This window comes from Balaenoptera acutorostrata, chromosome 8 (assembly GCF_949987535.1).
Source record: "Balaenoptera acutorostrata chromosome 8, mBalAcu1.1, whole genome shotgun sequence".
NCBI classification, from domain to species: Eukaryota; Metazoa; Chordata; class Mammalia; order Artiodactyla; family Balaenopteridae; genus Balaenoptera; species Balaenoptera acutorostrata.
In genome coordinates this window covers 87,672,157-87,699,670 of record NC_080071.1, presented here as the reverse complement: position 1 = coordinate 87,699,670, position 27,514 = coordinate 87,672,157, and the positions used below count along the sequence as shown (strand labels likewise).

At 37.2% G+C, this 27,514-nt stretch overlaps 1 protein-coding gene across 4 annotated transcripts in view; it reads right to left on the bottom strand.

Annotated features, from left to right (window-relative positions):
- The window catches only part of GIGYF2 (GRB10 interacting GYF protein 2), a 126,726-nt gene that overhangs the window by 77,872 nt on the left and 21,340 nt on the right, over positions 1-27,514 (bottom strand). For all 4 annotated transcript variants that reach the window (XM_057551058.1, XM_007184739.3, XM_007184741.3 and 1 more), the window contains 6 exons: positions 24,052-24,135; positions 13,761-13,890; positions 12,646-12,741; positions 5,692-5,803; positions 1,339-1,450; positions 440-480 (listed from right to left, as the gene is read on the bottom strand). In XM_057551058.1, coding sequence (XP_057407041.1) covers positions 440-480; positions 1,339-1,450; positions 5,692-5,803; positions 12,646-12,741; positions 13,761-13,890; positions 24,052-24,092 — 532 coding nt within the window. In that variant the 5' untranslated portion in view covers positions 24,093-24,135. The remainder of the gene's footprint in view (positions 1-439; positions 481-1,338; positions 1,451-5,691; positions 5,804-12,645; positions 12,742-13,760; positions 13,891-24,051; positions 24,136-27,514) is intronic.

Genomic DNA, 27,514 nt, shown 5'->3' with positions numbered 1-27,514 from the left:
ATTCATAGTAAGAACATTCACAGTTTTAGCCTTTGCTCTCTAATACAAAAGCGAACATTCTAGTATTTTCTCTATTTCTTCTCACCTGTGACATACTATCTGCACTGGAAAAGGAGTTAATAGCCTGCTTCCTAACTTGAAATTTCAATTCGTAAGACAGCCTTAATAAAGAATGTATGTCCTGCAGAGAACACACAGGCCCAAAACGTTACATCAAGTAAATCCTAACGGTTATATTTATCATCCCTGGTTTCATGCAATAAAGCCCTCAAATAACCAGGGAGCTCTGAATGCAAGCAACGCTACAACCCCATCTACTGGAGAGATGCAAGTAATTGAGTCAATTTTTAATAAATGTGTCCTTATGTGTGAGCCTTGTTAAGGACCAATATCATGGAAATCCAGATAAAAATACTTCAAAACAGTAAGAAAGTCTTACCTACATCTTTTCGCCCTGGTTTTTCAAAACGTCTATCACCCCTAGAAAAGGTAAAAATAAGTTTCAAACAAATCTTGAGAGTAATGCATAGACTTCCCATCTATGACACCCATTTTCCTATCTTTCTTAATAGCATTTCTTTCTTTTTCAAATTATAAAACAAATACATTGTTATTGCCTAACCTTTGGAAAATACAGAAAAGCACAAAGATGAAAACAAAAATATCCACCATCTCACCTACCAAAAGCTAGCTTCTACAGACCCAGAAATGTTATTTTTTTTAATTAGATACATGTTTTATTTTAGGTATCTGCTGTACAGAGCTTTATACACTGCTTTTAGAATGTGTTTTTACATATCACTAGATATTTTCAAAATTATCCTAACTTTAACGGTTATATACTATTCTACTGTGTGGATACGCTATTATATAAGAAACCACACTGATATTAAGCTATTTGGTTTATCTCGCATTATTTTATATTATAAATATTATCACAGTGGACATCTTTGTACATGTATCTCTGTGCAACTGCCTTTGCTCATCTTGAAAGACTTCATATAAAGTCAGAAACAATATAGAGAAGATGCTTTGATTAACAGCAACGAACAATAAAATGAAGATGCTTCCCACTGAGCACTAATCAAACAGCAAATCTAATTAACTATTAAATATCCATGCTGGCACTAAAATATTAATGTATTTATCTAGAATGCTTCTTTCTTTAAATAAGGATCATTTAAACATTTCTAACAAAATTGATATTCAATTAACAGCATTTTTTGAAAAGTGAAACCTTGTAACTCTACAAAGAGCCTTCTCCTCTGCAGAAAGCAGAAAAGAAATGTTTCTCACACCAAGAAACCTTTATACCAAGATGTGGATCCTTTTAGTTACCTTTCCTCCCAGCTCTGCGACCTATGCATTTCCCTGCCACCTCCTCGACCAAACACACCCTCTACTTCGTCAAAGCTTCTTTGGTAGAAACCACATTCACCTCTGCCCCTGCCTGAAAATAAGAAAACAGAAAAAATGATAGTCAGATGTCAACATCTGCACAAGTTCAACACCAAACATTAATCTCTGAAGTTCTGTCTATATACAAAGTAGGATGTCTACATTTAAATATTTGGCAGGGCCCACTGAATCTTTACCAGTGAGACCGACGACAGCACTGAAGTAGCTAGACCACAGGAGGATAAAAAAACAAGTTAGAAAACTGTGTAAGAGTCCCAGTTCCAGTCCTGACAAGAAATAGTATCAACATTAAGCTCCTTAATAAAAAATTCAATAGTGAAATTCTAAGATCAGTAAACCATTACAAATCAAACCTTTTATTGTATTATTTTCAACAAAAATGGAAGATGTGGAGAGTTTGAGAAGAGAGCAGATAAAGTACAAAAGGCAAGCACAAATGTCAAATTAATTTCTTTAACTCCAGAGAAAGGATAATTTAATTGGGTTAACTCTAAACTAACAATTTTGTGAACTAACTCCTTAAAGGATATTCCACAGAGACCAAAGGCACTCTTTCCCGTTTGCTCAAATCTTGAAGAAAAATATCAGGCAGCACTAAAAATTCAAACTGCAGAGCTGGTAAGAATGTGTGGATGTTGGAATTTAGAGGCTCCAGTGGCTCAAGTGTACACTGGCCTTTACTGAAGGCAATTTGATTAGATCTATCAAAATTTGACTCAACAATTCTAACTAGAATTTATCCTAATAGAAATACTCGCACAAATATGCAAATACATATATACGAAGCTGTTCACTGCAATTTTTAAAAAAACAGAACTTAATCAGTAAAGGATTGGCTAAATAAATTCTGATAAAACAATTCAGTAGAATAACAGGAAGCCACAGAAGATAAAGTACTGACATTAAAAGAAATCTACATTATTCTGCTGAATGACAGAAGTATGCCAAAGAACAATACATATAAAAAAGATTCCATGTATATAAATGATATGGCTGCACAGTTAGGGTCAGGAACGATATAAATACAAATGTTGCATCTGGGGGCAGAAGGCAGTATGCACTTTCAGCTTTATAATTTCTGTATAGTGTGAGGATTTCCCAACTAACCTGTGTGTTGGATACACCATTTGCATCCAACACACAGGTTAGAAAATTGGAGGGCAGGGAGGTGCCTAGGGATGTATTTACACCTAGATGAAATCTTAGCCATTATCCCTAGCTCAACTTCTCCCACGGTATAAAACCACCCAAAGAAAAATGATGATGAATCTTGAATAAAAGCATGAATGCATTCCAAAGCTAAATACAACTGAGTTAAATAACTGTTTCAAATATCCATGCAGTATTTCTACTTCTTAGTTATAATTCATCAAGAACTGACTCAATACAATTGTACTTCTATATGACATTATGGAATACAAAAATAATGCATAGCATTTTATGTACATAAATACCCTCTCAACTAGTCCAAGTATCAATTTCTTCATCTGTAAAATGGAAGTGAGGACTAGGGTTGAACTACAATAATCTTACCTTCCAGTTACCTTCCAGTTACCTTCCAGTTGTACCAACTTAACTTCAAGTCATCTTAAAGTCAATGTTCAGTTTTGTACCTCTGTCCTCAGGAAATACATACATTTTATTTAAGATCCTAAAACAGTGTAATACAAACTGTTATATTACACTGGGGTGATCCCCTACAACAAGATTTTTAGGGTGAAAGAAAAAAAGTCCCCTGTCCTTTTAGAGAACAATTTCCTCAAGAAAACCATTAAGTACACAGCACCTTGAAAAAGTGTTTTATTCTGGAAACAGATGAATACGAAAAACAGCCTTCCAAAGTTGCCAGAAAAATAAGCAAACCACAGACAAAATATTTTCTGCCAGTTACGACTAGCACTGGCACTGGTCCTCCTTATGAGCCTAAAGCTTTATAAATGGGCACAAGAAAAGAATCAGATTCTAGAGCTTTCCAGCTTGTAAAATGTAAGGAACAATCTTCAAAGTACAAGGTCCATAATCATCTATAAATATAGTCCCCATAGGAGGAGGAGCAAGTAAATACAACGTGGTAAATCTTTCATAAAGTTAAATTTAAATGACTGTCCTATTGTCTGAGTTTTCACCCTATTCTTTGGGAGGATTAAAATATACTTCCTTTAATAATGATGAAGACAGTGGCTGACAGTTGTGTAGATATGCTTTACTGTTGAACATCTTAACCAGATAAAATAAAAAGATGACAAATTTATGTTGTTTTCCTGTTTGCTTATTTAAATTTTACTAGTTCTCATGATATTCCGAAGTCTGGAAGTCAGTCGATTTCCACATCAAAGTTTTCTCAAGTTGGAAAGGGCCAGGATAATCATTTGATGTTAGTGCTGCCCGTGCAAAAAAAAGCCACATTAATCACTATTTATTTAACCCACAAGTTAAAATTAAGTAATAAGTGAAGAAAACAAAACCACAGATTAAAGGTCTTATGAAACCATTAAAAAGAATCACAGTTGGGACAGTGGTGTTAGAAGTATTTTTCACCAAGTCAGTTCATTCATTTGACTAGTTTCACATCATTCACTCACATCAATGTTAATTAAGTCACTGCTTTTATCACAGTATCTTTTATACATGCCCCGTTTAAATTCTGAATGTAAGAGTTCTATCCTACGGGATAACCCTACACACTTCAAAGAAACCAGAAGGCAGGAAGAAATTTATCAACCCTTCATTAGTTTCTTGATATGGAATTTTTTTAAGCCTATTTTAGAGAGATTCGTTGGTATTTGCAATACACAACATTGGTGGTCGCCTGAGGAACAAAAAACAGCTGCTTGTGGGCCATACTTCTTAATTAATATAAGATCTCTCAATGCCATGCCCTGAAAAGCACTAGCGGCAAAGATGTGTAAGTGCAATCTCTCCTCGCTGCCAGCCCACTGCAGAAGAACACAGGAAATACCCAAGGAGCAGACCACAGCCATCCTCAAAACACCATCATCACACCGCCGAGAAGCACAGATCTCAGACGAATTCTGGACCAACGGAACCTAATTGCATGCATATGGGAGTCTAAACGGCCTGTGGACCTTCTGAAACACAACACACACATGCTTAAATCTCCGTTTTTGCAGACACCCAATTCTTCTTAAAGCACCTCTTAAAATTACAAGGTAGTTTTACACTTCTGCTATGATTTAACCAACTTAGAAGTAAAAGCTCAAGTAAATATTTATATTACAAACATTAAGAATGCCCTTAAGGGGACTTCCCTGGTGGCACAGTGGTTAAGAATCCGCCTGCCAATGTAGGGGACATGGGTTCGAGCCCTGGTCCGGGAAGATCCCACATGCCGCGGAGCTACTAAGCCTGTACGCCATAACTACTGAGCCTGCGCTCTAGAGCCTGCGAGCCACAACTACTGAGTCCGAGTGCAACAACTACTGAAGTCCGCGCGCCTAGAGCCCGTGCTCCACAAGAGAAACCACTGCAATGAGAAGCCCACGCACCACAACGAAGAGTAGCCCAGCCCCCACGCGCCACAACTAGAGAAAGCCCGTGCACAGCAACAAAGACCCAATGCAGCCAAAAACAAAATAAATAAAATAAATAGATTTATTTAAAAACAAACAAAAAAAGAATGCCCTTAAGTAGCAGAAGATCAACGAACCCCAAATAGGGAGCAGATATCAAAGAACAAGTAATATCAAAATAAGAATTATTCTTCCAAGAAAAGACACAAATCTACACAATATGAAACTACAGGTTAAATAAAGGATTACTGTGTAATTTTGTTGTTGTTCTACACCCTAAAATAGGTCTAGTATTGATGAGACAGCTTTTACAAATGCCTCTCTCTGGCTGGGGACACTCCTGGCACACGGCCTTATATGGCATAGACCCTGTGTCACAGAGGCCTGGCAGGGACTTGGGTGCCACTCCAGCAGCCAAGGCACTTCAGGGAGCTCTGGCTCTCAAAGTGTAAGGTCCCCGGGGGATGAGGATAATGGATATTTGCCAAAGATAACTAGGACCATCTAGAATCATTCACACTCAAATCTCTAAGCTAGAATTACCCTCCTCTACTCCAAATCAGAGGTGTGGAGTAGATATGCTGAGAAAACAGTTCAGAAAACAAATGTTCAGGACATTTATTAGGCAATTAATGTCAAAGAGCAGTCTTTTAAAAACCAAATATCAAAATATTTTTAAAGCGATCTCCCTATCCTCTCTCTCCACCGTCTCCACCATTACTTTCTTCACGTGAAAGCTCACCTCGCCCTCTTGAAGAACTTCGACCTCTAGGAGCTCCCACCACTGTTCCTCCTCCTCCTCGTCCTGTCAGTCGCAGGACAGCAGCACTGTTTACAGACATGGAAAAGTTTCTCTGCCAAAAAAGAGAGAAAGAAAAAAATGAATAAAACAAATAAAACTGCGTGTTGTTCCTGGCCATCTCCCACTGCATCTATAAAATGGCATTTAATGACTACTAGAAATGGGAAACAATCACTACATGGCCCACTAAGATGCTCCAAAACCTGATTTTAGCTGAAAATTTCAAATTAACATTTCAGATCAACAAACATTAATAACCAATGCCTTATACTATGTTAGGTTCTGTGAGGAAATATTAAGCAGACAAACTCTAAATGCTGTATGTATCCGGAAGCAGAGAGGATATTTATGCATCATAATATATACGGAATACTCGGTAAAAGAGATCTGGTTTGAAAGGGTCCTTTAACTATTGAAAGCTGGAAATGAGAGGGAATCACAAAAGGTCTGAATCAACAGTATGATAAAGAAAAAAATGATCATTTTGCCTCATACTGCTCACCACTGTGAATTAGGAACTCCAACTAGTATTTAATAGAATGACAGGTATCAGGGGTGAATGGGGAAGGGCAAAGTAAGAACCTACATAAGATCAACCATCTAAATGGGTAGGGGGAGAGAATGCTTGAAAAAAATTAACAAAATCCCAATCGCTTGGTCATTAGCCTGCACTTGCACCCACAGTCAATCTGGAAAAGGGTCAAATACAACAATAGTAGCGGCTGGGCATCCTTCAAACATGAAGAGGGACACAGGAAGACAGGAGGTCTGGGATTCAAAAATATGTTTAGTTGATACTTCTGGATAAATGGAATATACAGAGCTTAGGAAAAGGTAAAGCAAGAAGCAATTATAAAAATATTGAAAAATGATCTATAAGATATCAAAATCCTGGGCACTTGAAGGAGAATTTCGTAAGAGAGTTTTAAACTCGGAAAATGTTGGAATATATCCTTACCTGAATACTTTCTATAAACTTAGAACCTAACAGACATCTGTGCAAAAATGCAGGTGTGGTAACAGTGTGGCAAATCCAACTTAAGCGTGGCTGTAGCCAAGGGCCCTCCTGGCAAAGGGGCAAGAAGTGAGGCTTAAGAGCACACCAATCTGGTAGCAGCTACCTAAATCACAGGGAAATAGAATCCTGAAATTCAACTAATATTTTAAGTCCAAATTGTTCTCCACTGTGAAGTCCTGATTTGCTGTTCTGATTCAAGATCAATTGAAATGTGATGTCTAGTCCTCTTTTGAAGAAATCAACATGTAATTGGTTTTAAAAACTTCTACTTTCATTACTGAATTTCTTGTTTTAATATATGGGTCATTTTCTCCTCATTACCTGTCATTACTTGCCTTTTTCAGAACTGTGTTCAATACAATTTGTTCAGATAAATTTTAGAAACTTATCAATGGAAGTTTTTTCCTTTGACTTTTATAGGTGTATAATCATATAATCAAGTAACTTCAACATTGAAGACTTAAAATGTAATTGATAACTAAAAACTAGAGGCAGATACCAAACTTGATTAGTACTTATTTCAAACTATTTTTTAATAAAACTTTAAAAAAAAAAAAGCTTGTTGAAACAAATGCAATAATTTACCTTTTAACACAGAGTAACCAGTGGAGTTACTGAATGCCTCTGGGATCACAATTAAGCAAGACTATGAAGTCCCAAAATCTAGATTAATATATTCTAAAATTAGAAAAACAGAGGTCAGAACTAACTGTATTATGTATACCAGGATTTGACACTGTTGAACACCTCATTACCAAAGTATTACATGTATGAAACTCAAATGCACCCATCTATAGCGTTCAGGGAAACTCTCATATGCTTTCATACATCCTCACACATCGCAGCTGAAAGTGCAAACTGGTATAATCTCTGGAAGGCAATTTCTCAAAGTATATTTAAATGTCCATACCCTTTGACACAACAATTCCTCTTCTTACACATGTGAAAAATAACATAAGGGCTTCCCTGGTGGCGCAGTGGTTGAGAGTCTGCCTGCTAATGCAGGGGACACGGGTTCGAGCCCTGGTCTGGGAAGATCCCACATGCCACGGAGCAGCTGGGCCCGTGAGCCACAATTGCTGAGCCTGCGCGTCTGGAGCCTGTGCCCCGCGACGGGAGGGGCCGCGATAGAGAAAGGCCCGCGCACCGCGATGAAGAGCGGTCCCCGCACCGCGATGAAGAGTGGCCCCCGCTTGCCGCAACTGGAGAAAGCCCTCGCACGAACCGAAGACCCAACACAGCCAAAAATAAATAAATAAATAAATAAATAAATAATAAAAAAAAAAAAAAAAAAAAAAAATAACATAAGCAGAAAGATTTTAACTGCAGTACTGTTTGTAAAAGCAAAAATGGCAACCAGCTAAGAATCAACCAAAAGGAGCTAATTTAAAAATCATGGCCACCTATACAGGGAATTCTGTGCAGTTGTTTAAAAAAATGAGGCTGGAACTTCCCTGGCGGTCCAGTGGTTAAGACTCCAAGCTTCCACTACAGGGGGCAGGGATTCAATCCCCGGTTGGGGAATTAAGATCCCACATGCCAAGCGGCGCAGCCAAAAATTAAAAATTAAATAAATCAATAAATAAAATGGGTAATCATGTTTTTAAAAAAAAAAATGAGGCAACTCTATTTATTAGGGTGGACCATATAAAATGGCTAATATTCAACCATTTCTGATCCAGAAAGCTACAATTTCATACAGTCAGCCTAATATATCAATACAAAGATATAAAGAATAGCTGGAGTTAAGAGCATGGAGAGGTTAGCCTGCCTGAGAGTGAATTTTGGCTCCTTTACTCAACTTCTCTGTGCCTCATTTTCCTCATCTATATAATGTCAATAGGAATCTACTTCGTGGGTTGTTGCAAGCACTTAACACATTAAGCAACAAGTGTTTAGAACAGTGTCTAACACATATTAAAAGCTAAATAAGTATCTGTTATTATTTCCCAAATAGATGCTCAGGTGAAAACAGTAAAGTGTAGAACTGTATGCATAGTATGCTACCATTTATGTGTATGTGTGTTTAAAAGAATAGATGCATAGATAGTTGCAGATGTATTAAATACCCTAGGAAGGGAACACAAGAAAATGGAAACAGTGGTTATTCCTGAGGAAGAATAATAGGTAGCAAGAGTCTGGGTTACTCACAAACTTGCTTTTCACTATATGCACTATGTGAATTTTGTATATACATGTATTATCTATTCAACACTGCATAAATGATTTTCTTTGATTTCAAATAAATAAAACACACCAATCTGGTAGCAGCTACCTAAATTACAAGTGTAATGTGTAGAGTCATGCTTTTCAAACTGTGATAGACATACAGGGAAATGTCAAAACAAAGAAAAACTGGGAGATCTTATTTAAGCGTTAATTTTGTTCTAAGAAAACCTTTTACCTAGTTATATTTTATACATGCATGCATGTATATATATGTGTGTATATATATGTGTGTGAGCGTACTGGGGGGGAGGGCGTGGGTAGTGAGGGAATGTGCGCAAGCAGAAAATTACCTTGCAGTTTAAAGATAAAATATTCCCTTCAGGTAACTTCAGGAACTAAGATATGCAGCAAGAAGCTATTTTAGGTTATTAGAATTATTTACCTCCCCAATCGGAGTAATAGGGTGAATAAGTATACAAAACTCTAGCCTAGGAAGATCTAAGCAATTCCTGAACAGGTACCTGACCATCCAAAGTATACACTTCAAAATGTTAATGAACCTTTTGCCAGCTTTAAGTACTGTCCTACTCCAACATTATTTTACAAAAAGAAAGGCTACCAAGTGTCAGGAATTCCTAAATGATGCCTTTTTAAATGCTTCCAAAAATGCACCCCTATGGTCTTCTGTGATTACCATGAAAACTTCACAATCCTTACATTAAGCCCTTGTGATTATAGCATCCAGACCTTAACACCTTAAGATAAACTTTTCCATTATAAAAACAAAATGAAGTGTTACTCCTTTAGTCATTCTAGAACTAATTTTGGAGTGTAGGTGTACTGCATACCTAACTTTATTCCTTTTCAAATTGTTAACCAACAGTTCCCAGCAGCATTTGTTGAATAATTTTTGATTTTTCAAATGATTTGTGTAGCCCTTAGTAAATACAATTTCTTAGAAATGTTACAGGATTTTTCTGAATGATTCAATTACTTTTTTTTTCTAAATTAAAAGTCTATCATGTTTTGGTAACTAGTAGCAAGTCCTCCTCCCTACTTATTACAAAGCTTTTCTGGCCCATGTAGCCTCTAAGAAATCCAGGCAGTCATTTAAGGAAAAATAAAAAGAAATTATTAAAAATATTCATAAACAGTTGGAAAAATAATCACAAAAGATTGAAACTGGTATACTGAGCTATATAAAAATTAGCTTCTGCATTAAAAAAATCATAAATGAAATCAAATGCAATTAAAAATTTAGAAAATTTAACAGGTTAGGGTTAGGGCTAGCTCAAGAAAAAGATTACTATCCAAAAGAAAAATTGGCAAAGACAAGAACAAAAAATTAAAAGAAATATAAATGCAAACATCTGAGAAACTCTGCACTAGGGAAAGAAATGCAAAGTAAAACAATGGAAGAATATTTTATCCAAATCTGCAGAGAATTTTTTCAATAATGTTGGAAGTATAGAACAAAGCTTAGTATACACCATCACCTGCACAAAAAGGGGGAAAATATATTTACTTGGAAAAATACACAAGAAGCTGCTAACACTGGCTGCCTTTTGGAAAAGGAGACAGGTGGCTGGGGGAAAGGATGGGAGAGAGATTTTCTATTATACACTGTTTTGTAAATTTTGATTTTTAAACCATATGATTTGCTGCTTATTCAAAATAATTAATTAATAAATAAAAATACTGAACGTGGCAAAAGTAATGGTAAAATGCTACAGGTATGGCAGCAGTGAAACAAAAGAAATATCCTCATACAAAGTTTCTTGAAAACGATTTAGCAGTATGGAGTGATTTGCTTTTATTTCCAAACTTTCAATTCTAATCAGCTGATCTTTATGTCTATCCTTAAGCCACAGTTTTGATTACTGTAGCTTTGTAGTAAGTTCTGAAACTGGAAGTATAGGTCCTCCAGCTTTGTTCTTTTTCAAAATTGTTTTAACTACTTAGGGTCCCTTGAAATTCCATATGAATTTTAAGACCAGCTTGTCAGTTTCTACCCAAAAAGCCACTGGGATTTTGATGGGGATTGTACTGACAGTAGATCATAACAATATTAAGTCTTCCATGGCTTAATAAATGCTGATGCCTTTCCACTTATTTAGCCTTTAATTTCTTTCAACAGTGTTTTATACTTTTTATGTAAAAGTTTTATACCTCCTTATTCCTAAGTATTTTGGATTTTTATTTTTGGCTGCGTTGGGTCTTCATTGCTGCATGCGGGCTTTCTCTAGTTGCGGCCAGCGGGGGCTACTCTTCGTTGCAGTGCAGAGGCTTCTCATTGTGGTGGCTTCTCTTGTTGTGGATCACGGGCCCTAGAGCATGCAGGCTTCAGTGTTGTGGCATGTGGGCTCATTAGTTGTGGTGCTTGGGCTCTAGGGCACGAGGGCTTCAGCAGTTGTGGTGCATGGGCTCAGTAGTTGTGGCTCGAGGGCTTAGGTGCCCCGCAGCATGTGGGATCTTCCCGGACCAGAGATCAAACCCGTATGCCCTGCACAGCAGGTGAATTCTTAACCACTGGGCCACCAGGGAAGTCCAACCAAGTATTTTCTTTTTTTTTTTTTTTTTTTTTTAATTTTATATCTACTTTATTTATTTATTTATTTATTTTTGGCTGTGTTGGGTCTTCGGTTCGTGCGAGGGCTTTCTCTAGTTGCGGCAAGTGGGGGCCACTCTTCATCGCGGTGTGGGGACCGCTCTTCATCGCGGTGCGCGGGCCTTTCACTATTGCGGCCCCTCCCGTTGCGGGGCACAGGCTCCAGACGCGCAGGCTCAGTAGTTGTGGCTCACGGGCCCAGCTGCTCCGTGGCATGTGGGATCTTCCCAGACCAGGGCTCGAACCCGTGTCCCCTGCATTAGCAGGCAGATTCTCAACCACTGCGCCACCAGGGAAGCCCAAGTATTTTCTTTTTAATACTACTGTAAATGGAATTGTTTTCTTAATTTCCCTTGTGAACTGTCCATTGCTAGTATACAGAAATACAACTGGTTTTTGTGTACTGATTCTGTAGCATACAACTGTGCTGTATTCACTTAGTACACTATAAAAGGACAAACACAAAATCTGCTACTTTCCAGCCCAAAACTCTAACTTTCTCACAACATCATTTAGAAAATTGGTGACAGGGCCACAACTACTGCAGCCCGTGTACCTAGAGCCCACTCCACAACAAAGAGAAGCCACCGCAACGAGAAGCCTGCGCACCACAACGAAGAGTAGCCCCTGCTCGCTGCAACTAGAGAAAGCCCATGTGCAGCAACGAAGACCCAACGCAGCCAAAAATAAATAAATAAATTTATTTAAAAAAAAAAAATTGGTGACAGAAGAGCACATTTTTAAGCACATTGTGAGCTGAAGATCTACATTTTCCTTTAATGGTAAGAACTGGTAAAAAATTGGTGAGAACTCATGTTTTGCAGAAGAACTGAAAAACTACATGTTTCTGAAAAGAAGGCCCTCTCCCCCCAAAAATAACTCTTTCTCTCTACTCAAATACATCTCCTTATACTCAACAGCTTCAGATCTAAAGCAGAATCTAGTCAACTAAGAGAGGCATCCAAACACCAAGAGTAAGAAGGAAGCAGATCTGGGGGGAATGGAGGACACTCCTCAGGGCCTAAGTAGGAACTTCACATTTTCATGCCTCAGTGGGAAGGAACAAGGGTTTGACTGAAGCTCAAAGGTTGATACAAACCTGTTCTTCTTCTGTAAAGGGTACAAGAGCCAATGGCGGCAGGGGTTCCTCCTGTAGGACTGGCAGAAATTCTTTATCCAGAAGGTCTGAAGGTATCTGTTTGACCAAACACATGACCAAGAGATTAATGCTATCCCTCCAATTACAAGAAGATATAACAAGAAAATATTCTTTGATTCACCTGTTGCTGATTATTAAAAATATGGATTAAAGCTTATTCAGACACAATTAATATCCTGAAAGGGTCAAACATTACAAACCCCAGTCACTCTCCCTGTCCTCCCATCAGACTACCACTCTCAGATTTGATATACAGCACTGACTCTGGTATTCCAGAGCGCACATTTAACTCAAAGCACAAGGTGGTAAGGAGAGTTTTACAAGCAACTGTACCTGTCCTAAGCAACCATCATTAAAATTTGATTCTTAATTCATTAATAAAATTAAAAACAAAGTATACTTAAAAAAAGAAAATGTTATTTCTCACTAGTCAGGTAATAAAAGTGTATTTTATATAAAGCAGAAACTAATGCACCATTGTAAAGCAATTATACTCCAATAAAAATGTTTTTTTAAAAAAAGTGTATTTTATACTGTTTGAGTTTTGATCATTTATAAGTAACACAAATGTGGTGTCACATTTTAAGATTTTGTCCCCACTGAAAATTTTATATTTAACTCAAATGAAAAGAACAAGAGAAGCATCTGCCCTTCTCACTCCTAACTTCTAACTGGAAAGAAGAATAAGAGATGCAATAAAGAGAGAAGAGAAAAATTCTTCCTTTCTTAGCCATCATACTGGGATAGAAATAGAGGTTAAGAGGAAATTAATTAGACAAAGCATTAAGTCCTGACTATTCTCCTGTTTTCACGAAGCTTTCTACTCCTGTAATGAAATGTTAGGTCTTCTCTAAAAAAATAAAGAGTACACAACATTTAGAAGAGTCTCTGTGAACTACTGCAGGTTCCAAGAAGAGCCTCTGTGAACTACTGCAGGTTTCAAAGCAGGAAAAAAAGGGTAGAGAGAAAAACCATGGTTGTTTCATATATCAGCACATAACTGTACATAACCTGAAATCTCATTCATAATTCTGAACTCTTTCCTACTTTCTTACCTTGTTGTCTTTAAGGAAAAGTGCTAACATTTCTTCTCTGCCATAACGATAGTCTGCTAACTTATACTTCGGCAATGCTGGAGAAAGAGGAGGGGATGTAATACTCCCACCACTGGACAGAGCTCGGAGCCTAAAATAGTAGACAAAATATAAAATGAAGTGTCAAATATTCTGGCAGTAAGGACTTTTTATTTTCATATAATATACTATAAAAATTTTATAAAATAAAAACAGAAAAAAAACCCATTATCTCAAAGTATCCAAGATTTTAGCTCTAATACAACCTGCTATAATAGCTCACTAAGAAAACAGCTCATTGAGAAATAACTAGACAACCATTTGAAAATTCCTTAACTTAGAAAGTATCAGGGCTTCCCTGGTGGCGCGGTGGTTGAGAATCTGCCTGCTAATGCAGGGGACACGGGTTCGAGCCCTGGTCTGGGAAGATCCCACATGCCCCGGAGCAACTAGGCCCGTAAGCCACAACTACTGAGCCTGCGCTCCGCAACAAGAGAGGCTGCGATAGTGAGAGGCCCGTGCACCGCGGTGAAGAGTGGCCCCCGCTTGCCGCAACTAGAGAAAGCCCTCACACAGAAACGAAGACCCAACACAGCCAAAAATAAATAAATTAATTAATTAAAAAAAAAAAGTTTAAAAAAAAATGAAAGTATCGTGGCATGTCTGTGAGAAGCTTAGGGGGTGAGATGGGGACACCTTTTTCCAAACTATAAAAATAACATATAATTAAAACAAAAGTCATATATCACCTTACACCCACTAGATTAATAAAAATAAATAAATCTGACAATACCAGTTGTTGGTAAGGATGCAAAACAATGCAAATTCTCAAGTAGTGTTTGTGGGATTATAAACTAGAACAGCCACTTCAAAGAATGATTTGCTAATATTTAACAAAGTATGCTATACAAAAGAAAAAGCAAAATACAGAAGCTTATAAAAAAGATGATACTTTTATATATGCCCGCAATATTTCATAATTCACTTTTAATGAAAGCAATTAGTGATCAGTGTAGAGAATTTTAAAATGCAGTGAAAAAAAAAATGCAGTACAAGGAGAAAAAAAATAAAAGCCATATTTACTGCTAAGAAGAAAAAAAGTAAAAATATACTTTGAGCTGATAATAGCAGCTGCCTCTAAGGAATGGAACTGGGAAAAGAGTAACATTTTAATTTTATAATAAGATGTTTTATTTTAAAAAGGAGCGGGGTGCAGGGGAGAACCTCAGCAAAAGAATGGCAAGAGTATGATCGTACTGCAGCACTGCGTCAAATAGCAAGCGGGAAAACTACCATCAGGAGTAGCTGATTACCTGGGAGTGGCCCAAAGTTCTATAAAGTAGTAGATAACAAGGGTAAAAGAGACCACGGTACTGCAATGCAGTAGTTTAGCACAAAGGAAAATTCAACAGAAGCATTAAAATATATCCCCCAAATTGCTAAGCTTTATTGACAAAAAAGGGGAAGGGGGAATGGTCTACAAATTATACATTAAAAAGTGTTAAGGCCAAGCATAGTAAATACTTGCACATTATTCAAAAATGGCAGAAAAAAACAGTATGTACATAGTAAATATATAAAACGTGCTTACATGTAGAAAGCAATACCAAAAAAAAAAAGGAGTACGCATTAGTAAAGTGAGACTCTAGGGTTTTGTTTTTTACTTCAATGTTTCTATCTTCTCTTTCCACTTATTTTTTAATGTTTTATTATGGACAATTTTGAACATATATAAAAGTACCAAGAAGAATATAACAAACTGCCATGTACCCATCACCCAGTCCCCAATCCATAAGGCTCCTTCTGCAGCACCATCTAACCATCCTTTAATACTATTTTGAAGGAAATCTTTGGTTTTCAAGATTTTTGAAGGAAATTATTTTCAAGTTTTGAGAAAATCTTTTGAAGAAAAGTTATCTCATCTGTAAATATTTCAGAATGTTCTCTCTAAAAGATAAGGATTTTTCTTTTAAGTCTCAATTTTGCTGATTTTATCCCTGTGATATAGTTTAACATGTTTCTCTGTTCTCTGCATTTCATGTAAATTGGTGACTGGATGCACTGTCCTGATCAGACCTGGCAAGACTACTTCCATGTGGTGGTGTGTTATTCCATCAGGAGGCACATACTGCCTGGTTCGTTTTGCGAGGCTAAGCAGTCCCTGACGACCAAAGCTTAGATCCTTAAGTTCACTAAGGTTGCAAAGTGACTTTATCATTTCTTCTTTATTTGCTAGCTTGAACAGTTCTACAAAGAGAAACTTCCCTCTTACACTATTTGGTATTACCTAATAGGATATAGTTCATGTAAGAAAGGAAGGAAAAAGCCTTCATTCTTCCTTTTCACTTATTAATTTTCAAAATAATGACTTGGTTCACTAACATCCTCCAATAGTAACAAATTATTTTTTATTAATGTATTTCAGTTCACTGCAATTATTCTTAGCCATACTCAAACTATCTCATCTTTGCCCAGTGGGAGAGGCTTCAGGTTGGCTCCCAAGTCCTTCTGACCCAACTCTAGTAGTCTTTAACAGCTTCTTTTCTATCTGGTAGGTCAAATGTTCCAAAATCAGCTTATTTCTTGCCTCAGACTTAGAATCAACCATTTCACCAGGGAGCCTGATCCTCTTTAGTAATATATATATTAAGACACAATCTGGGTGCTAGCAGTGTTCACTGCTACTGGGCTGGTCTTTTGTTTTCTTTCCAATTATTCTTGGACTCAGAGGTCATTGAGTCCAACTCCTACAAGACAGGTTAAACAAACCAGTAAGAAAACAACATGCCCACGAAGGAGTGATCCAACCACTGCTGAAGGACCTTCCGTTACAGTGGTTTGCATCAAATTCATGTACATTTGAGCTCTTTCCTGAAAAAGTGGAATTAATATCCACTAAGAACTGAAGCTGGGAACGTTACACATACATTACCTCATTTAAGTTCCACAACAACCCCAATATAACAGATGAGAAAAATGAAGCCAAGGAGTTAAGCAATTTGCCCACAATCACTGCCAGCAGAACAAAGAGTCCAAAGCTAGGTTTTTATGACTAAAAAGAGCAAAATCTTTCCAAATTTTTATTTAAAATATAGCCAAGGTTTATTCTGCCAAAAATTAATTTTTAAATATATATACATATATATAATTAGGAATTATTTTAAAATACCTTTCTTATACTGAGTCAATATGCGCCCCAAGAGTTTCTACCACTAGAGGGCACATCTAAGCGCTCTTCCAAGTGAAAATCATCCCAGTATTTGCAGTTATTTCATCTCACCAGAGACTTTCCCTCTCACTGCCCAACATCCCTAATTTCATCTGCTCCTCACAAGGTTTCAAATCCACCCACAAACCCCACGGGCTTTCCATGCCTGTGAACTGAACACTTCTTATAGGCACCAGACCTAAAAAGTAACACGACCAGAATGCATACTCAAGAGATTCCTCTAGCTACTGTGAAGAGAACAGACCAAGGCAGGCTGAAAGTAATTCAAACTAGGAGAAGATGGTAGCCTGAATCAGGATAATGGCTGTGCTATACTAAATAATTAACAAATCCTATCCCAAGTCTTCCTTCACCTACAGATATCTGGAAAAGCTAAAACATATTTGGATAATGCCTTTCCCTAAAAATCCACCAGTGATCTTTAACTCCTCTAGGATCTTGCTCCATACAACCCTCTCTTTTAGAAATTCAACCCTTCCCTATTGGCTTTCCCCTCATCTCTAAATATAAATATATCTAATAGTGATTTGTTTAAAACTCCTCTAATGCAGCATCCCCCTCTACCTATGCAGAAATGGTCATCTTTCCTCTTCATTTCAGAGACATCTCCACATTCTCACTTCAAAACCCAGCACAACCTGGCTTCTCCCCTACCACTCCACTGCTCTAGAAAGTTCAATAACCTCAACACTAGGCCCAAGTGAAATTTTTCTATCCTTATCATCTTCATCTTCCCAGCCATATGGAGGTCTGTTTAACACAGGAGGCCCAGTGCTACTCCTAGTAGTACTAGTAGTAAGTGATAGGTAGCAGCAGCAGGGCTGTCTAAAACCCCCCAATACTCCACAATCCTCACTTGTTAACTGTTGTCCAAAATCCAAACTTCAGCTTAAAAAAGTAATTTAGAATTTCAATGTAGATGTGTGAAGACATATGAATCAAAAAGCACTTCTGTGTAAGTTCACAATTCTCAATTCCAGCTCTGAACTCTTCCCTAGAGAGTAGGGTTTTCTTATTCAACCACTCACAGCCCTTCAAGTTTATCATATCCAAAACCCTACTCATCAGTTTATTCATCCCAACCTCCTTCATCACCTGTATTCCCAAAGGCAAGTAAGGATACCACCATCTACTCAGACACTGGATTAAGAGTCTGGAAATCATCCTTTACTTCTCACCTTCTATCCATCTCCCATAACCAATTACAACGTCCCACCAGTTTTAAATCCTGTATCTCTCAAACCATCCCCTGATCAAATAACCTATTATTGTTCACACATTATTGTTCACACTTTTATTTCTTACCTCGACTGCAGCAACGGCATCTTGAACAATTTAATTAGGCATAGTCCATCCTCCACACTACTACCAGTTATTTATCTCAAATGCAAATCTGAATAAAACACTCCCTGCTCAACAATTCTTCACTGGCACACAATGATCAAATAAAAGCTTGTTAACATAAAAGGGCTACCTGCAAGCTCTTCTCTCCCACACTTCACATTACAATAAAGGCAAACGTCTTGGAATTCCCCTCTTAAACCTACACTTTCCTGTCCCCTTGTCTTTACACATGCCCTTTCTATCTGGAATATTTTTTCCAATCTAATATTTTTTCACCTGGGGTGTGGTGGGGACTGCCTGGAAGCAGAGAGGTTAAGTGGAAAGGAGGAAAGGAAAAGAACAGAGACAATGAGGAGGATGGGGGTTGGAAGGAGAGTGGTAGGAGGGAAAGGAGAGAGAAATCTACACACAAGTACCTGCCCAATGTTCATGGAACTAATTGACTAGTGGGAAAAAAAGCTAATAAACAGTCATACAAATAGAGAGCTAGTGAAGGATTCTGGAGAAAACTTGATCCAATTTACATTTTAAGATTACTTTGGCTGGGGCTTCCCTGGTGGCGCAGTGGTTGAGAGTCTGCCTGCTAATGCAGGGGACACGGGTTCGAGCCCTGGTCTGGGAAGATCCCACATGCCACGGAGCAGCTGGGCCCGTGAGCCACAATTGCTGAGCCTGCGCGTCTGGAGCCTGTGCCCCGCGACGGGAGGGGCCGCGATAGAGAAAGGCCCGCGCACCGCGATGAAGAGCGGTCCCCGCACCGCGATGAAGAGTGGCCCCCGCTTGCCGCAACTGGAGAAAGCCCTCGCACGAACCGAAGACCCAACACAGCCAAAAATAAATAAATAAATAAATAAATAAGAAAATCCTTTAAAAAAAAAAAAAAAAAAAGATTACTTTGGCTGCAGTGGGGAGAGCAATCAGAAGAAAGAATGGAAGCCAGGAAACATCAGAAGGCCACTCCTTATAGTTTATGTCAGAGATGACGGTGGCTTACACTAGGGTGGAGGCAATGAAGATGGAGAGAAATGAATGGATTCAAGAAGTATTTTGGAGGTAGAATTGACACAACATTGTGGTGGAATAGACGTAGGGATACAGAAGTAAAAGAAAATATCCAGGATAACTCCAAGATTTCTGGCTTGAGGAAAAGGGCACACTGTGGTATTAAGATGAAATAAAAGAAGAAATTTAAAAGGGCAAAATTCATAAGCTCAGTTTTGGAAAACTATGAAGGATGAGATGCCTACAGGCATCAAATGAGCAGCTGAATATCCTGTACTGGCATTATACTCCCTTTACAGCACTGACATTACTGTGAAATTATTTAGTGTCAGCTTCCCCACTAAATAATTCAAAAGTAGGTACCATGTCCTTTATCCTTGTTGCCTCAGCACCTAACCCAAGACATAAAACATATGAGGCACTTGATAAAATGTTTTCTAAACAACTTTTAATATTCTCTTCTAATATACACCCTAGGATAACATCTAATTTACCATTCCTTCAGATGGCAGTTATCTTTTACTCTTTTCGAAAACTGGGACTATTAATGCATTCCATCCTCTAGAACATCTCTCATTTTCTCCACAATTCCACAAAGATCATGAATAGTAACCTAGCAATCTCAGGTTTGAATTCTCTTGCCCCCATGTCCCCCACCCTAAGACTTGAATCATTCAACATTTATTTTCTAAGTACCTACACTAGCTAAACAATGGGCTTACCAAAACTGAGAAATACAGTGCCTTTCTTAATGGAATTAGTTCTTTTCTGAGTAAGGTAAACACATATAAAGAGACATAGTACAAGGTCATAACTACTTTAACATAGGTCTAAACAAAGTGCTTTGGGAAAAACAAAAGTGCCTCATTCATTTTTGCAAGGAAAGACCTGGGGAAACTTCCTTAAGGCCATGGAGATGAGACAGAAGAAACCCCAAATGAGGTTCCTTGGCTCCTTCCCCATAAAGCCAGGTAACTGTCTGCAATTATTCATTCCGCTATAATAAATTCCTTTATTATCCAGACTTATGTAAGTAGATTTTGAATGCTCAAAATAAAAATAATAAATAAATAAAAATCCCCAAATAAAGCAAGTTACAATGAATTTGTTTTGCTTTTTAAAAATGTCTTGAAGTATACAATTATTTGCAAACAAGAAAGAACAGGAGGATACAAACCAAAATATTAACAATGGTCCTTTGGGTGGCACGATTAAGGGTAACTTAGATCTTTTCTTTCTCCTTTTGTACTACTGCTTCCTCCAAGGTTTTATGGAATGAGCGTGAATTATTTTACTACTGGGACTAACAACAAAAAAATTCTTTAAAATCCTAAATCTACCAGATTTAGAACTAAAAAAATTTTTTCTTCAAGGTAGTACTATGTGTTCTGTCAAGGGTGAAGTAAACAGGCAGGGGATGGGAATTAAATTCATACAATCCTTCTTGTGGTCAGTCTGTCCATATATCATCCAAAGCCTTAAAAATTAAACTTTTGATTTAATAATTCCACTTCCAAGATATTACTCCAAAGGAAATAATCAGCAACACAAAAAGAACTGTTCAGGGATGTGTATACATATTGACAATAGCAAAGTATTAAAAACAACTTTACTTTCCAACAATTCACTCATTCATTTAACAAATATTTATTGAGTACCTACTATGTGCCAGGCACTGGAGATACAGCAATGAACAAACAGTACAAAAATCGAGACCAAAGTACTTGCCCTCGAAGGAGCGCACAGTCTAGTGGGGGCTGGAGGATGGGATATAAATAATAAAGAAAATCAGTAAAATATTTGGCATGTGATATTTTGATATAGACCATGAAGAAAAAAATTAAACAGGGAAAGGGAGGTAGGGAGTAAGGGGAGTTGTTATACAGGTGGTCAGAAAACATCTAAGGTGGTAATATTTGAGTAAAGATTTAAAGTGACTCTTGTTTTATACCTAAAAAATGATTTACTCCTCCATTAAATCTATCTCACTCTTTTAAAAACTGCTTTGGTAATTATGTAATACATTTCTTTATCCTAAATATAAAGATAAGCTAAGACCTAATGATTCTTCCAGACCTACCGTAAAAAGTCCATGCTTATGGTCACTCGTGGTTTGTCCCTAGCACAATTTCCAATGCTCTCCCATCCTCACTACTGTCAAATAAACCTCTTCCTTTTATACATCTCTTACCGAACATTATGTTTTACATCATTATAAAAATGATGACCTTAGTAGAAAGAATATAGTATCACTAAATGTTTCTGTATGGTTCAGTTACACACAGATTCAGTGTAATCACTCTAAACTTTGATTCTCAAGTTATTCTGGACACAGCTCCTTACCTCAAGTTTCACAATGAATGTAATGTTACATGCAGAAAAAACACAGCGGTAGTCTCTATTCATACTGCAGCTTTCTAGATCAGGGTTATCTGAGTTACTTCAAGGTCTCATATATTCCCTTTGCCAGAAGAAATTTTGATAGATGGTGCAAAGAAGGCAGTGTGCCTACTTAGACCTTTGCTCCTCAGTTTATCAGCATTTCAGATGACTAAGGGAAGGCTCCTAAATTCTAATGCCTGCAGGGTAACAGAAGTAACAGTTAGCTAAAGCTACTGCTTAAGCATGGGACTGGTAACTTTCCTCTGCTAAAGCTACGTCAATTCAAATTTTGTGTAAAACGCTGGGCTGATCAAACAAAACACCATCAAACAAAACTTCAGAGTACCGATGAAAAGGATGTGTAAGACCCTACTGATAGACTAGGTCAATGACTCACTGAAATGCGTTTGGGAACCCATGGTTTAGGACAGGGGCCAGCAAACTTTTTTTTGTAAATGGCCAGAGAGTAAATATTTAAGCTTTTTGAGCCAGATGGCCTCTGTTGTAACTACTCAACCTTGCCACCAGTGTGAAAGCAGCCAGATACTATGGAAACAAATGAGCGTGGCTGTGTTTCAACAAAACTTTACAGTCCCATGGCCATAGTTTGTCAACCCATTCAGCATGAAGTTAAATGTGTAATGACTCTAAAACATCACCAGGAGTGCGTTTTTTTTTCCTTTTGTTTTAGCTAAATTCCTGGTACTGCCTCTCTTTGTTATTTCTTAATAGAGAGATACTGGAAGAAAAAAAAAAAAAACTACCTTAAATTAGCTGACAATTTTAATCATGTTTTTACAAAGAAAGATACAAGAGAGTGTGTAAATACAAAAGAGAAGCAGTTACAAAATCTAGATGAAGGCAGAAAAGCTGCACACAAAATGGTTTACAAAGCGGGCTATACGAATTTAAAGCCACCTGGTAAGATGTGAATAAAGTTTTAGCTACAAGAACGTTCATCAAAAATATTTTTATAATAATGGAAAACTGAGAACAGCCTGTATGTACTACATCTAGAAGACTAGTTAAATAAATGATGGTACATCCATACAATGCAACCATTTAAGATAATAGGAAATATTTATTGATAAAAAAAGATATTTCTGATGTGGTTTTTTTTTAAATGCAGGTTACAAAACTGAATGTACAGTATGATCCCATTTTTGTGAAAATAAATGTACATTTACACAAATAAGCATACACAAAACTACCTAGAAAGATACACCAACCTATTTACAGTGGTTACCATGGACAGTGAAATTATGGTGATTATATCTTCTTCTGGATTACTTGTAATTTCTAATTTTTCTAGAAGTAATAATAAGAACTAAAAAAGGTGCAGAATTATTTAGGTCAACATTTCCAAAATAAACTCCCAAAGTATATAAGTTGCATCAGTTCTTAGAATTTCAAATAGTGATTTCTCCTCAGTCTCCAAATGCTAGCTATAAGGGCCAGGAAAACTTAGGAAATACACATAAAAAGAAATGCACATAACAAGGTAAGTAGGGAGTTACTACAGGAAGTCTCATCATTTATCAAACCACCACCACCTAAACAATCAATAATATTTAAGAGACTATTCCAATTTATCTATTTTATATACTGCCTCTGGTTCAATGTTTGAATGGAAAAAGCAACTATCATTATTCACGCCACTGATGACAGGATCTTCAATCACCAACTTTGGGGGGAAAGGAAGAAGAGGGGGGAAAAGTCACACTACAAGGTGATGGATCTCAAAATTCCATGAGAATTCCATATTCGGGGTCCAAACACATCTGTAAGAGACTCAAAGGTCAATTAATTGTTATTATGGCAAATGCTAACCCGATCCTAAATGGGATGTTAATAGCCAGTGTAATTCTGGATCACCTGCCTAGCCCATCAATAAAATAAAACTCAAATAATAATTCAATAAAAACTATTTTTTCAAATGAGTCTACGAATAGCACTCACAAACATTGTAGCAGAAAGCATACACACATAAAAATGTTACAATTATATAAAATTATATATGCACCTAGATAATGGCTCAAGCACAAACTAAATAAATTACTAGGGTGGTGGGACTCTGGGGAGTTTTAAATCCATTATCATTCCACAACCAAAACAGAAAGATTTTTTAATAAAGTATAAATGCAGTCACTAACCAAATATAACTTATTCCTAGACTAGCTATATTGTTTTCAAGCAGGCACATAAAGCAAAGTCTCAAAAACATGCACATTTTATAAACCCCCCAACACCTGCACAAATACTTTACTACTGTACTAGTCATCCAATATCGAACAGGATGAGATTTTGAAAACTCACCATTCGGGCCCGAAGTTCAGCGTCTGCGTTTCCGCTGCCATTCTTTTCCGTATGTTTACAATAGATTTTTATACGAGGAGAAACCTGTTAAAGAGAAAAATATCTCCATACAGTTGGTCACGATTAAATGCAGAATTCCAGCCCAGAAAGTATAGTCAGGGAGTGTGTTTTGCTTGCGCTCCTCTCAACCAGTCACCAGAATGAGGTCTTTTAATCCCTATTTGTAACAATATAGCAGGCAAAGTAAAAATGAATAAATCCACCTTTACATTCCAATTCACCATCTTTTTATGTTTATGTGGGGAAAGGAGACATGGTACAAGATGATGCTGGTGAGACAGGTGGTAGAAGACCATGCAGGGCACTGGGGACCAAATTAAGGATTTCCTTTTTTAGCCTTCGAGCAATGGGGAGGGAATGAAGGGTAACAGATTTACATTTTAATTTGTATTACTCCCTTGCAATGGCTCTCCCATCACCATGAGGTGTATCAAAGATTCTCCTTACCTATCTCACAGCTTCCGCCACAACTCTCCTCTCCCCACTGTCTGCTTAGCCCTTTACACTCTAGTGATTCTTTAAAAGTTACCTTGGACCATCAAGTTAAAATAATAAGCTAACCAATTTCATGAGTGATCCTTCAAGAGCAATTTCAAGATATCAGATCTTAAAGTGAAGTAAGTCAGACAGGGAAAGACAAATACTGTTTATTACTTATATTTGGAATCTTTAAAAAGTCAAACTCATAGAAACAGAGAGCAGAGTGGTGGTTACCAGGGGCGGGGGGTGGGGGAAATGGGGAGATATTGGTCAAAGGTACAACAACTCCAGTTATAAGATTAACAAGTTCTGGGGAATCTAATGTACAGTATGGTGATTATAGCTAATAATACTGTATTGTATACCTGAAAGTTGCTAATAATACTGTATTATATACCTGAAAGTTGCTAAGTTGCTAAACAGAGTTTCTTTTTCACAAAAAAAAGAAATGGTAATTATGTGATAGGATGGAGGTGCTAGCTAATGCTATGGTGGTAATCATTTTGCAATATGTAAATGTATCAAATCAACACATCTGACACCTTAAACCAACACAATGTTATGTCAATTATATCTCAATAAAGCTGAAGAAAAAGGATATGAGAGTTTAGAAAACAAAATACTGTAAACATTGTAACATACTGTAAATATGTCCAAGATGTATCACATCACCCTGATTGTTGCTGTTTAAAAGATCTAAAAACAATAAACTAGAAATTGGTCTAAAACACAGAAACGGCAAAGTAAAAATGTGCTAACGTCCATAATCAGCTATTTATCTGCCCTCTTCCTGGAAAGTATTTCTGGCCCCATGTCAACCATGTGGCTTCCAAGGAGATTCCCATGTTCTTACTTAACCCTGATTACCTTTTGCCTGGCCAGACAAGTGTGCACACCAGACCCAAGCTGAGATCAACTTAGTGCCCTCCCCACCTCATACTGATAATTCCAAAAAAACATAAGGCATATGGTTTTTCACACTTTAAACTCTCTGAAACTGGAATGCATCTTAATCAGTACCATGCTACAACTGCTACTGGCCCACAGCGGAAGCTGTGTCACAGCTGTCATCGTCTGCACAAGGGTAAAATTTGGTCAGAGCTGCTCCTTATCATCATCCTTTCAATTGTGTTGTTCCTAGTACCCGATTTTAAGTGCTGCTTAAAACACCTTCAAAAGATCATGCTATGATTCTAAATTGAAACATACTGTGTAATGGAAAAGAAAGCAAATACAGCAATAGGATATTAGTGAAGTAACTCTTCATCACTGGAGGAATGATTGCAAGTGCTTTGCAGAACCTGAGAAAGGAAAAAAAAAACCACATGAAGATAAGCTTGTTGTGGTTTGCGAGTGAGACTTGACACTGCACAATCCATGTGGCCACATGCAGCAGCCCTGATGTATTTAAAGGAGGAAAAATTAAACAGCTTAGACTACTTTTAAGAACTTCACAAGCACCAAATCACTGAATTTTAAATCAATGAGAGAATAATGGAGCACTCTCTTAAGAAATGCTTCATCGCCAACACCCTTAATGACATGACACTACACGGGTGGGGAGAGGGAAGAAGGAGACTTCTACAATCCTAAGTTTTTCACAATTTAGAAGAGTCAGACTTAATGTGTAGAAAGCTGAAGAATATCTTAACCAATTTATTTCACTTCTATTTTCCTTTTTATATATGCACAAAATATATACTATATAATAAAAATCTATTAGCCTTATTTGCTAAATAAGTTTAAAAGAATTCTTTTTCAAAATGTAAAATAAAAAGTCTAAGTAATTAAAAAACTGTGCCAGCGTTTACTTGGCAGTATGATTTCTTTCTTAGTAATATATAAAACGAAGAATCTCACAACTGATGCATGTTAGATTCAATTAAATTATGGTATATCCCAAATGAAACCACTTGTCAAGGTAGTGATGATAAGTCAGGTAAGGTGCCCACTGTAGATTAGGACAAGTATCCTGCTTACAAATCAGCTGTGTAAACTTATTTAGCATAAATCAATTCAGTGTGCTTTAAAAAAGTACGTGGACCTACTTGGCTAACAAACAGAGCTGTAGAGACTACAACTATAAGATTTTATTGTAACACAAAATATCTTGAAGGAGTGTTTTTACCACCATTTTAAACTCCACATAGCCAAATGTTTTATATTCAAACCCCTATGGACTTTGGACTTTGACCACTGGAAAACAGCTCTGAATTAATAAAGCAGGTCCAGATTTGAACCAGACTGAATTTATAAAGCAAGTGAATCTCAATTAAAAACTGAATTATTTGTGATATTTGTGAAAATACTAAAATCATTCTTAGAGATTTAATATTCTTTTCCCCTTTAAATTACTACAAGGCTACACAGGTTGTGGAAATACAAACTCCAGGGGCGCCATTACCACAAAGGATACAAATGGAGCCCCTAGAGTTGTGTTGTGCAGGCAGTGGTCTTGAGTTACAGAAGCCCTGGATGCAGGCAGCACCTGAAGAACATCGAGCAATGAAATCTTTATCACTCATTCCACCTATAAACCTTTATGTAGAGACAAAATACCATACAGCAAAAACATTAAAAGCTCAGAAGTTTTTTTAATGCCTTGAGCTGGGAGCCTGACCACCATTTACTACTTCCTATGCTAAGAGTTTTCTGGAGAACTCTTAAGAACCTAGAATAATAATCCAAGCAATTTAATTATCAACTAAGGAGACCTACGTTACTCAGAATGGTGTTCTGCTCATTCTCCTTTATGAATTAAAGCAGGAAATCTATGAGCTATGACTGAAGAAATCTAAACATTTGAAGTACTGTAACTTCTAATCCTGAATTCCCCACCCCAGATTGCTCCTTCCAAATCAATTTAAATGAGCCCAGTTCTAATGTATTTATTTATATGTACTGGAGGGATTGTCTTACACGA